Genomic DNA, 12469 nt, shown 5'->3' on the forward strand with positions numbered 1-12469 from the left:
AAGAGACTTTCCACAAACATATGTTCCCAGATTATAAGGTCTCGTTGCTTATTGTGCAGGCTGCAAGAATCATGACTGCTGTCCTTTCCTGGAAGGAGTTGATGGGATTTAATAACTTGTTTTGTAGACTTCTAGTAAGATGCATGTTGAACCTCTTAGTTTTGCTCCATGCTGCTGCTGATTCAGAAACATCAGGACCCTGTCAGCTTCAGGTGGTGCTGCAGGCTGTGCCCTGCCTGTAATTACTACAAACCTATGAACATAAAAGGAAATTGTCTTTTTTATCACCTGTCAAAGCTGTGAATGTATTTAAAGCTTTGAATATTAAACTCACAGTTATTGTAATCTTCCTTTTTGAAGTGTACTGCTGAGTCCCTGGGATGTTCTCAACATCTTTATGTCTCTGGAGGTTGTCCCTCTGTGACAACTTCCATGTGGTGATGGCCAAACAAACCTCAGCACCTTTGCTTGGTTTGCAGCCAACAGGCATCTGCCAACAGCATGGCTGAAATGAACTACTGACAGAAAATTAATCAAGTAGTGCTGGTCTTTGCTGAGACTATACAGCAAGAATTAAATAAAATTCTATGGAATTTATCCAGCAGCCACTCTCATGTGGCAAAGGAACCAGCCTTCTGTGCCCAGAGTGAGAAACCCATCCTTTTAGAACATCTGCATTTGTGTCTTCATGTCCAGTTTGGAATGTTTCAATAGCCAAGAAATTGGAAACAGTCTCCACTTGTTATTGGAGGCTATTGTAGTGAACTGTGGAACTGTCTTCCTTGTCTGGACAGAAATGTTCTAAATCAAAACATATCCACTCCCTCCTCTGCATCTGGGCTGCTTCTTGCTGCCACTTCCTCCCTCCTGTAACACTGACTGTGACGGTGACAGCAGGAGTGAGTGTCCCTGCCCCTGCCTGGAGACCCTGGAGGAAGAGCAGGCTCTTGCCTTTTTCTTTTCATATTGCTCTAGTAGCCTTCTGTAGATCTGGAAGTAGCAAAATGCCTTGCAGTAGTGTAGGTGTTTTGCTCTCCAGTTGGGTGTGTCCTTGCTTCTGGATCCTATCTTCCCGGTCTCCTTCAGTGAGAGGAGCTGTATTAATCACTCCACGATCAACCCAGTCTTTAGCATTCTTTCGGGCTGTTTCTCACGGAATCATGCAGATCTTCTGGTCCCATTAAAAAACCTGCACTAAATGCCCTCTTGCTCGTGCATCCATTTTCTCGATATGTGGGAGCAACGCGCGTGATGTTCAGAGCACAAAGCAGCAAATGGATGGCAGCACCAGCAGCTCGTGTAAGCAAGAAATCTGTGGTGAAACCATGGCGATGTATTGTCATAAATGAAGTTTTATTACAGCCATGTCAGAATACTATCAAAAGAACAAGTGCTGCTGTCTGTTTCCATGGAGACCTCTCCCGTTCCCCGGGGAGGCGCGGGGCGTTGCGCGGCTCTGCCAGCTGCAATTAGGCTGGGGAGACGTGTGTGTGGACACCCAGCGGGGGCCGTGGGCAGCAGGCGCCCAGCACGAGTCCTCTGTGCTCACCGGCTTCTTGAAACGCCCCTGATTCTGCTGGGTTCACACCTAAAGCAGCGCAGGACTGGATGTGATGGGGGTGCTTAGGCTGGGCGAGGAAGGGGCAGGTTGGGGTGCAGGGGTGCACGAAGGAAGGAGGCAGTGAGGTGTGATGGGTGCGTTAGCTCATGATGAGGGATCAGTGCTTGAGTGTGAGCAGCAAGTAGTTACCTGCTTATTTCTTCTTTCATGCTTATACTTCTTGGTGTTTAAGAGAAGAAGGGTGTTTTCTCATTTCCTGATGTCAGACCTTTGCTCAAATGTCCGAAGCAACTTGGCCTGGAAAGCCCAATGTACAACTGCTCAGGTTCCATGAGGAAATGTACTAATTCAGTCATTCTTCAAGTTAGCACCAGGGAACTTGGGTTTTCATTATTTTTTAATTACCAGTTTGAGTGTTGTTTTGTGTTTGTATTCACTTTTTAACATTGAGACTTGTGGATGTGCTAATTAAATTCAACACTACCTTTTGCTGTATAAAAACCTGCAATATATCTTAGGCATGTGGCTGGGCATCCTCCTTTGTTTAGCTAGAGGGTTTACATCTATTACAAAATAGGAAGTGGTGAATCATTCTTTGCAGTAAGTGCTTTAAATTTGCATGTGTTGGCATCAAGCTGTATTTGGATGAAGCTGTTGGTGCCCTGAAGCACATGCTTATACTCCTGTTTACCCCTTGCTACACCAAAGTATAATCCAAGGTGCTGAGCAGCCAGTTGCAAGTTTGAGGGGATTTTTTTGTTTTGTTTTTGTTTTAATCCTGCCCAGATTCCTTGTCATCCTCATGGAATAGCAGCAACATGTACTGTAATGGTTTTCCAGGCTGGTAGGAGTCATTGCTGATAACAGATTCATTTTACATCTAGTAACTAAGCTAGGTCCCTTCAAGCTGTGTGTGAAGTGCAGTTGACTGACAAGTAAAGGAATTTTAATTTCCTTTTCTACTTGGGGTGCTGTGAAAGCACTTGGAGTTAACAGAAATAAACCAGTAGGCTGCTCTGGAAATTGTAATATACTGCTTTGCTTTTCTTACTCCTCCAGAGAACATGATGTGGCTTCCGAAGGATGGTGACACTGCCGTGGACAGAAGTATGCTGCTTTCCCTGTGCTGACTGGAATCTACTCCCTAACTCAGTGTCTGTCGTATCTGTTGCAGGGATTTACCTCAGTATGGGCAAAAGCAGTGGCAGTCCTATTTTGGGCGAACATTTGATGTTTACACCAAACTCTGGAAGTTTCAGCAGCAGCACCGGTAAGGGAATGCAGGGGGCAGGCTGTTGCGTGGGTTTAAGTGCAGCTTCAGTCCCTGGTGTGCCCAGGGGCCCCAGCTAAGATGGAGCTTTCACTGGGTTATTCAAGCATGAAGGGAGGGAATAGTCACTTCCTGTAGTGCTCACACGCTAATGAATTAAAACGTTGCAGCATTTTCAGTGTGATTTTTTTTTTTTTTTTTAAACAAAACCTTTTGCTCTAATTGAATGTGTGTTGCTTTAATATCTTAGCAAGGAGAAGCTGAGCTGGTGGCTCCTGCAGTGCAGAGCCCATCTGGAGCGGTGTGAAGCTCTTGCTGCAGTGTGGGCTCTGCTCTTTCACACCTTTCATTGGCTGTGTAGTCTGAGTGTTCTCCTGGGAAGCTGTGACCTTTTGGTGTGTGTATTTTGTGAACATACTTACGTTTCACTCTCGCAAACTTATGCAAGAGAAAGGGCCCTTGTTCTGGTTTTCACATGCAGTGCTGCTGGCTCCACGAGGAGCTGCTACTGGGAATGCCACACCAGGAACGAGAGCTGAGTTTGGCCCTGCAATGGTTCTTTGTCTTGTGTGATGTGATGTTCTGAGGAATTCTGGAATGCCTTTTAATCTTTCTTTTCTCTCTTGTGAAATAGACAAGTATTGGACAATCGGTATGGGTTGAAGCGGTGGCAAATTGGGGAAATTGCTTCCAAGATTGGGCAGCTCTACTACCATTATTAGTAAGTAAGCACAGAAGACGATTCCGTAGGGGAATGCAATGCTAGTGGCAGCTCCCTGCCAAACATCTGGGTACTCAGTCAGGAGAAATGAACCTCTCAGCCGAGTCATGGTGCCCGTTCCTGATGAGAAGGCCCTGGGGACTGTGTGAGGTGCTGCAGAGAAGGGCACCCGTGAGTCCAGTACCACATTGTGAGCCACACTGGTCCTGCCTGAGGACTTACCCCTACTCCAGAGTGTCTCTAAGTCTTCCATGTGTGCTACATTTGACTCCTGTGCAGAAGTGTGGTTTACAAGTTTGGGAGCTTAATGTTCCTTTAAACTTTTCAGTTAACCTGTCACCTGTTCAGATGGGTGCAAGATGGGCAGATTGGATTGCTATCTGAAATGGAATCCAAACTCTGAAATCTTTCCTCCCAGCAGGCACAAAGAATGAGTCTGGCTTTCACACAGTGTTACCTGAGGAGGGAATTTTGCCATTGAAGCAGGAAGTGGTTGAGGGGGCAGGAAGGGAGAGTTGGATGTGGGCTTCTATCTGAAGCAGTCAGCTAATCTGACTCTTGCTCTGCAGCTTGCGCACTTCAGAAACCAGCTATCTCAATGAAGCCTTCTCCTTCTATTCAGCCATTAGGCAGAGATCATACTACTCCCAAGTCAACAAAGAAGACAGGTATGTCTCAATGAATGCCTTTGTTTTTTTAAGACTAGAACCAGCAAATGAACCAGTGTATGAAACCAGCAAATACGCATAAACTGCAGGAGCATGACTGGGATAAACATCTGTGTTGTTGAAGGAAGTTTCTTTAAATCCTCCTGCCATGATTAAGAACATCAGTATAAATAAAAACTTTGCTGTATGACTGGAGGAATATTCTATTATCTGGTTCTGGCTAGGAAGCTATTAGCCCCAAAGTTTTATTTTAAGTCTTAAGCAGTGTCAGTGCTGGGACCCAGTATGCTGTAGCTGGAAGACAAGTCAGTTGGGTTGAAGCAGAGGAACCTGTTTGGTTCTAATCAGGCTTTTTAGGGGGGCATCATTTAGTACTGCAGTAGAACAGCCTCATGTAACTGACTGGGGCAAGGTCCAGAAGCTTCAAGAGGCATAATAACTTCCTCGATGACACTACACTGGGAAGACACACTCAGAGCAGGGCTGGCTTGTGCAGTCCAGAGATCACACTGCCTGCCAAGACAGAGATACAAATAACAACAGGTAGAGACCTCAGTTCTGGATCCTGATCTTACAGACCAGCTAGTAAACCTAGTAAATCAAAGTAAAGTGAAAGAAGAAGTTATCTGAAGTCATCAAGATAAATGCAGAAGGTGAGTTAGAGGGTTTCCTGCCAAGTGTTTAAGGATTGCATGTCTCTAGCCTTGCTGGTGCCTAAAGGCACCTCTGTGCCACAGGAAGATGAAGGTTTCCCTGCTCTGTTCTGATGCCTGTTGATCTCGTCTCTTAAAAATCTCTCCGTTCCAGTCTGAGTGCTTGAGCTTTTTCAGACAAGGTAGGGTTGACCAAGCAGGTTTCTAGATGCTGTGATTTTAGAAATGGATGAGTAATTATGGGCTATGCTGACTTGCAGATCTGTGAGTTGTCCCAGGTGGGTGCCCTGTGAGCCAGCTGTGTGGTGCAGTGGGGTCAGATGGTGCCCGTGAACTGTCAAACAGCTTGAAGAGTCAGCAGTTACCTCTGACTCCCATGCCTGTTACCATGGAAGGAGACTGTGGGGAGGAGGGAGGCTGTGACTTTTTTGATGTACAGTTTATGTCCCTCTACTCAGTTTTAAATAAGCCTCTAAGCAGCCAGGTAGCTGTTGATCTCCCCATGAATTAAATTAGAACTCTGCAGAGTGTTCAGCCTTGCTTTGGTCTTAGACTCCTCCTTTCCCTTGCCCCTGTTGCATACCTGTGTTCTACTTTAATCTCAGATGTGGCTGTGATGTTTTTGTTGTTGTGTTTAGGCCTGAATTAGTGGTTAAGAAGCTTCGTTACTATGCAAGGTTTATAGTGGTTTGTCTCTTGCTCAACAAAATGGATGTTGTAAAGGACCTTGTGAAGGTATGTTAAAATGAGGATGGAGGTGCTAAGGGGTGGGAGGTTGCTGGTTCTTCAGGGCTTTTTTCCTAATTAAGGAGTCCACAATACAGTTTATTTCAGTTGTAATATCACTCATTTGATCTATGATGTTAGCTTCTGCTGCAGCATAACTTTATTTTTTTCATTTAATTGATTGTGCTGTTGGATGCCACAGAAGGAAGGATTAATATGGCTAGAGCTATGGAAAGATTCAGTAAAATGTGAATCCTTGGCTAGAGAAAAACTTCACAAATGTACATAGGTATTTAAGAAGAAAGGGTTAGATATATGTTATTAATCTGAAAATGTGGCAATCATCTGGTAACTCTGATTACATCTTCATTCCTGTAATGGATTTAAGACATGGGTAGAATCTCCCCCAGCAAGTCTTCATGACACACTGTTGCTTGGAAAGCCAGTGTCTTCTGACTTGATGCTGAGCTTATTTCTCTTCCCTTTCAAACTGCTATTACTCTGTCCCATGTCTAGAACTCATCCTGAATACTTCTGCACCTTCCAGAGATCCATCAAAATTAAAGCTTGCTAAATGATGTAGATATTAGGATGAAATTGGAGAGGCTGGATCTGCATATGCCTCTCCTCTGCTGTGGGAGTAAAGCCCTGTGTGCCTCTAAACACAAGTCTTTGTACATGAAGTACACACCTACAAGACCATGTTGATTGTTGCTTTTCTAGTATATCTAACAGCCAACCTATTGAATGTCTTTGGTGACTTAGACATTGAATGATGACACTTTTAAGCTCAAATTATTTGTTAGCATTGTTTGAACACCAAGTGAAGACACTCCAGGATCTACAGCCTAGATGGGGAGATCTCCTTTAACTACAAAAAGGAGCAGCTTCTCCTGGCAGTGTGTGCAGCCCAGGCCCCTCAGACAACCCAGCTACAACCAGCTTCTGATGGACAGTTCTGTGTAGGTTGCATTGCTGTCCTTGTGTCTGAGCTGACTTGACTTGCTAGTAGCAGCTAAAGAAGCCATATCAGGTGCTTCATCATCGTATTTGAAGTTACTTGTAAGCTGGAATTTGAGTCCTTGATGCCCATGGCTTATGGGAGTAACCAGTGACGTAGCTTTATGTGAGTGAGGTAGTTATACTAAACTCCAGATATTCTTTACATTTGGACCTACTTTAAAAGCCACTTTGCATTGCCAAAACTCAGTGTAGCATTGGCATTCTGTCTCCTGAAGGAACACATTCTGGCTGGCATCTTAGTCATAAATGTGCTGCATATGTTCCCAAGTAATTTTTATTTTTTTTTAATAATTATTCGTAAAGGCCAGCACAGCTAACCAAATTGTAATGTTGCTGGCTGTCTGCTAAGCTCTCAGTTTAAGAAGTGACTGTGTCTGACTTAGAACTTTTTACATCAGGAGCTGTCAGATGAAATTGAAGACTACACTCATCGTTTTAATACTGAAGATCAGGTGGAGTGGAACCTGGTTCTTCAGGAAGTGGCAGCATTTATTGAGGTGAGAATACCATCCACTTCTATTTGTTAGTTTAAAAGCAAAATTTTCTGACTTGTTCACTGAAGTGTTCCTGTATCACCATCTCCATGGTAGGCAGGTCTGGCACGTGCAGGGACAGTGTTCCTGTCCAGTCCAGTCACTGAAACGCATTCTGGAGACTGTACCAGTGGCAGCCATTGAAGCATTTGTGGAGTCAGACATGGTCAGACAACATGTTGGAGACAGCAGCTTGAGGCTGAGATACACTCTGTCACCTTATTTTTGCTCTTGGTGTTCAGAAAATGGTGGAATTGAAAATGCAGCAGTTATGGTCAATATTTTGGAGAAACTGCCAACTCCAGTTCTGTTGCTGTGGAAGCCAGTCCCACGTGCTGATGTTTTGAGGGTGTTTCACAGTGCACTTTGTTGGAGTCCTCCATGACTCTGGCAATGTAGAAGCTGTGTGTGATGGAAAACATGGTGTAAGCATGGCAGTTCACTGAGAGGCTCTCGGCATAGTTGTCTTGTCACCACCTTCTGAAGTTTGTTAGAAGGAAAATACATTTTTTATGCCATCAAATGAGACAGTCTTCTGCTTTCCTGCTCTTGGACAAGATGTCACTAAGTAACAGGAGTGTTTATTTAAATATTGCCATAATGGATGGCAGCAGCATCCTTTGCTCATCTCCTTTGCTGTTTATTTCTAGAAAGGGAAAGTGAACTAAAATAGTGCAAGATTTGTCTGTGCTGCAGGAACATTTAGTTTATTCTGTGTGAATTTTGTGAGGTCATTGATGACATTTGGTTCCTTGGGTATAGAAAAGCTGAGGTGGAGTTTGTGTCATTTGGAGGAGGTTTGTTTCTCTGCTGTGCCTTCATGTGGTTGTACTGTGTATTTGCTTGCAGTCCCTCAGAGCTGTTGCTTTCCAGGTTGCACAGTGTTGTTCTGTACCCTGCACACAAATATACAAATACATCTATGCCAAATACAATTAAAAAATCTGCCTCAATTATGAAACATTTTCTGCAAGTGACGAGACCTTTGGACTTCTCTCTGACTGCAAATCTGTACGTTTTCTTGAATTCCTGATTTATTCTGGTTGCTTTTTGTAGGCAGACCCTGTCATGGTTTTAAATGATGACAACACCATTGTAATCACCTCTAACAGGCTTTCTGAAACAGGAGCTCCGTTGCTGGAGCAGGGAATGATAGTGGGACAACTTGCTCTTGCAGATGCGCTGATTATTGGGAACTGCAACAACCAGGTAAAAGAAATTGCAGGGACATGGGTTTGTATCTTTGGAGTCAGTCCTTTCCCCTGTGCTCCTTTCCCTTCTGATCCTACAACAGAGATTGCAATAGAGGCGAACATCTGATTGTGATATTTGCGGTGGCAGCAAGAAGAGGGTCTCGGAAACAAGAGCTGAAAATGAAATGTTAGATATTAGACCTGTGGTACTGACTTCTTATTGCTTGTGTTCATCATGTCCATTAAATAGCTACAGCTGGTTTTCATACACTGGATTGTTCTTAACATAGAAGCAGGAGAGGCCTCTGGGGTATGTCTAGAAAAAGCTTGACTTGGGCTTTCAGGTGACATGCTCCAGCTTGTCACAGCTTCAGTTGCAGCAGGAGGGGTTTTCAAAAGACATTCAAGATCTAGTTTTTTAGATTATGATAATAGTGAAGTCGTTCATGACTTCTCTCTGAGCTCTTTTTCAGGTATGCAAGGCAGTTGTGTCTCGACTACAGTCTGTGCCTCTTTTTCAGATTTTGTCTAAATTGATATACCTAGTGGTTCCAGTACTTGGTTTGTAAACACCCCAGAAAAGTCTGTAGGGGTCTGCACTACAGTGAACTGGCCTGGTAGACCCATAATAAATAGACTTTGTCCTCTGTGAGCCCTTATAAAAGTAATTCACAGGTCTTTAGAGATTCAAAGATTATACTAACAGACCCCTGAGAGGCAGAAATGGTCTGTCTGGTATGCAATTGGATGTCTTACCTGGGTAATTTCAAAGAAATACTGTTTATTCTCTGTCTGGCAGAATAAACTGTTTTGACTCCTTTGCAGGTCAAGTTCAGTGAATTAACAATTGATATGTTCCGAATGCTACAAGCTCTTGAAAGGGAACCAATGAATTTAGCATCACAAATGAACAAACCTGGAATGCAGGTAAGTTCCATTTCAGTGACAAACCTGGCAACAGATCTTAGTCTTGTTTTGTGCTAAATTGTGTATTCTTGTACAATGGTGATACTGTAACCGTGCAGAGCAGGTTAGTAAAGCTGGTGTAGCTCCTAGTAGAGGTTAGTGAAGAGTAGCTCAAACCAGTGGAGTTGTAGCTAAGTAATTTTTGAGGGGTTTTTTGGGTTTTTTTCCACTTTTTTCTCCTTAGCAAACCTTCAATAGTGAAAAAATGGCAGAAACTAATATTTGGGCAACATTTCACAGCTGTTTTGCATGGGTCTAGCCAAGGTACTTCTGAAGGAAAGCCCTGCCTGGCCTTGTCCATGTAGACTCCCCCTTCCTTTGTCTTCACTCCAGCAGTCATACAGCCACATAAGTTCACCAGCTTGCAAGTCATCTGAAAGTTAAATATCCCTTTCAGAGAAAGCATAGACATGTTTTATGTGGAGGCAAAAGGAAATATAGAGATTCTCATTTATTTAATGGAGATGAGGAGTGAAGCTTTCCCCTCCTTTCTTGGGTGATGCTTTAGAGAGTAAGAAAGATTTAGGTAACAGATTTAAGTGAGGGATAATTTAAAGTTCTGGTTCAAATACTGTGCATTTTGCTTTACTGTGTAGTAGGAAATGCATGGGCAGACCATTTGTATGGGAAGCATGATTAAGGTGAACATTCTAATAAATAGACATTTAGAGGGTTATGAAACTGTTTTGGTAATAACACGGTTTTTGGGGTTTTTGTGTTGTGTTTTGGTTTTAACAGGAGTCCACAGAGAAACCAGCCAGGCGGGAAAACCCCCACAAATACCTGCTGTATAAACCAACCTTTAGCCAGCTATATACATTCTTAGCAGCCTCATTTAAGGTTTGTGAAGTTGGTGAATATATTTGTAACAGAAGAATATCCAGAATGGTATGTGGCACTGAATAAAATTGTGCCAGCAACTTAGGATTTAGTAGTAAAACCAGAATATGAATCCTACAAGGAAACGCATTTCAGTTTGTTTCAAGAAGCAACTGTAAGGAAACAGCTGGTGAGGTGAAGGAAAGGCATCCTTATTACTTAGAATTTAGGGTGCTTGCATGCTCAGCCTTTTGCAGAAATTAGAATCATGTGTTTCCTCATGCAGACAGCCCATTAGAAAGGTGGGAAATAGATTTCTTTTACAGGTCTGTAGAGAAACGTGGATGTGCTGTGCTTGTCCAGCTGAGAAGGGTCAGGGGGAAGAGGCAGATGTTGCAGACTCTGGGGTATTTGGAAACAAAGAACTTCCTTTAGGGTTCTGAATTGTTTGGGAGTTAGGGTCTGCTTGGATCTTGACAGCTTTGGTTTCTGTATCTTGGAAAGCCTCAGGTCTGGCTAGATAGTAAGAGAGTCAGTGTGGAAGCAGATGCTTTCTTAGTGCTGCTTGAACCTCTAATATCAGCCTAGAGGCCTGTGTGAGGGGAAAAAAGTGTAAAAATAATCATTGGTTTACATTTTTGTCTGTACAGACAAAAAAAGTCTGTGCCCCTTCTATTGGAAGGGGTGTATCTGGTGGGGAAGGGCATATACACATGGAATAGAGTGAAGGGAAGCCAGAAGCAGGAGTAGCACAATATTAATTAAATGACAATGTATTTAAGAAGGTGATGGTTGAATATTAAAATATACTTCTGCATTTCTTCTCTTTCACTCTCCTTTTTTTGAATTTCAGGAGCTGCCTGCAAACAGTGTGCTGCTGATCTACTTGTCTGCCACGGGCGTGTTTCCATCAGGTCGTTCGGATAGTGAAGGTACAATAAAGGAATGCTCCCTGTCATGAACAGGGCTTGAATTCTCTTTATGTTCCAGGATGAGTGACCAAGAAAGATGTCACAAAGCTCCTTTTAAAAGACAAGTCAATTTTATTCTCCTATCTACTTAGTAAGATACCTTTTTTTCCCACAAACAATAATTAATTCCATGTGTTTAAATTAGTGTGCGTTAGCCCGAGACCTTTTCAAAGGACATACCCAGCTTTTGATGCATCTGAAGTATTAAAAGCTTCACCAGTTTTGAAGACCACATGGCTCAGTTGATGCATCAGTGCAAAGTTAATCAAAGGCTCAATGGCACTTTGTGATTCTTTCCAATCTCCAGTATGATGAGGACGTAGGTCAGGAGACGGGTGGTGAAAGGGCTGAAGTGTCTGCAGGGCCTGTTCTAGTTGCACGCTTGTTAACCTGACAATTCAAGCCCTTCTCATGATTTTTGACAATTCCCCTCACCTCATCCTCCTGTTCTTTGTAATCTAGCAGAATATTTGGATGCAGCTGCAATCTAAAAGCTGAAAACTGGTTGGCTGAAGTAGACACAGTCAAAAGATTTGTTTCTATGATTTAAGGAAAAAAAAAAGAAAAAAGTTTAAAACATCCTAAATATTGTACATGCCTCATCTGTTTGAGACTTGCATTCCTTTATAAGATGCATGCCTTGTCCATACTGATGCATGATTTGTAGAGCTCTCAAAATGTTAAAGGACAAAAAAATCCCTGTCAGCTTTGGATTGTGGCAGGGATTTTTTTTAATGCTTTTAACATTTTACTTTTTTGCTGCAACTTGGTGATAGATTCTAACTAAACCGTGTTCTTTAGAGCCTGTGTTATGTCCACTTCACTGCATGCATTGTCTCAACTTCCCCTTGCTGTAGATGCATCCCGGCTCTGTCATCTGAAGAGCTGCACAGTCGGACCCCAGTTCTCATTAAATGAATCCCATTACAACTGCTTTCTTTTAATAAGGTAGCCTAGTCTGCACAGACCAAAAAATTCTACCTTATTAAGAGGGAGAGCAGCTGCAAGTTGCACTGTGTATGGCCTGGAAGCCATTTTGTTTGTCAGCTCACATTTGTAACAGTGTAAATTAACGTGTGTTCTGTTCCTAATTTTGTATTCCCAAAGCTTCCCGTAAAATGGAAAGGTGTCATGTATCCAAACCTGAACTAACTGTGTTTGGTGGCCAAATAGGAGTCAACCAGCTCTGCAAATGTGTAACAGAATGAGGGAATCCTGATACTTTATTTTACTAATGTTAGTGATGTTTCATACCCCTCTCAATGCCAGGAATATTTCCTGGTATCTCCAGCATATTTTTTTGGTGTGGGATTTGATAGTTTTTATAGCCATTATTTTTCTTTGCCCTTCATCAGACAGCTAGGC

The 12469-nt window shown here is 42.9% G+C and overlaps 2 protein-coding genes across 4 annotated transcripts in view; both read left to right on the forward strand.

Moving 5' to 3' along the window:
- The window catches only part of GOLGA1 (golgin A1), a 74742-nt gene that overhangs the window by 30853 nt on the left and 31420 nt on the right, over positions 1-12469 (forward strand). The window lies entirely within an intron of this gene.
- Positions 1-12469, forward strand: part of SCAI (suppressor of cancer cell invasion) — a 33344-nt gene that overhangs the window by 10196 nt on the left and 10679 nt on the right. For all 3 annotated transcript variants that reach the window (XM_051637013.1, XM_051637011.1, XM_051637012.1), the window contains exons 3-11: positions 2736-2831; positions 3466-3552; positions 4122-4220; positions 5512-5608; positions 7021-7119; positions 8212-8364; positions 9174-9275; positions 10053-10154; positions 10987-11065. In XM_051637013.1, the coding sequence (XP_051492973.1) occupies positions 2736-2831; positions 3466-3552; positions 4122-4220; positions 5512-5608; positions 7021-7119; positions 8212-8364; positions 9174-9275; positions 10053-10154; positions 10987-11065 (914 nt within the window). The remainder of the gene's footprint in view (positions 1-2735; positions 2832-3465; positions 3553-4121; positions 4221-5511; positions 5609-7020; positions 7120-8211; positions 8365-9173; positions 9276-10052; positions 10155-10986; positions 11066-12469) is intronic.

This window comes from Apus apus, chromosome 19 (assembly GCF_020740795.1).
Source record: "Apus apus isolate bApuApu2 chromosome 19, bApuApu2.pri.cur, whole genome shotgun sequence".
Taxonomy (NCBI): domain Eukaryota; kingdom Metazoa; phylum Chordata; class Aves; order Apodiformes; family Apodidae; genus Apus; species Apus apus.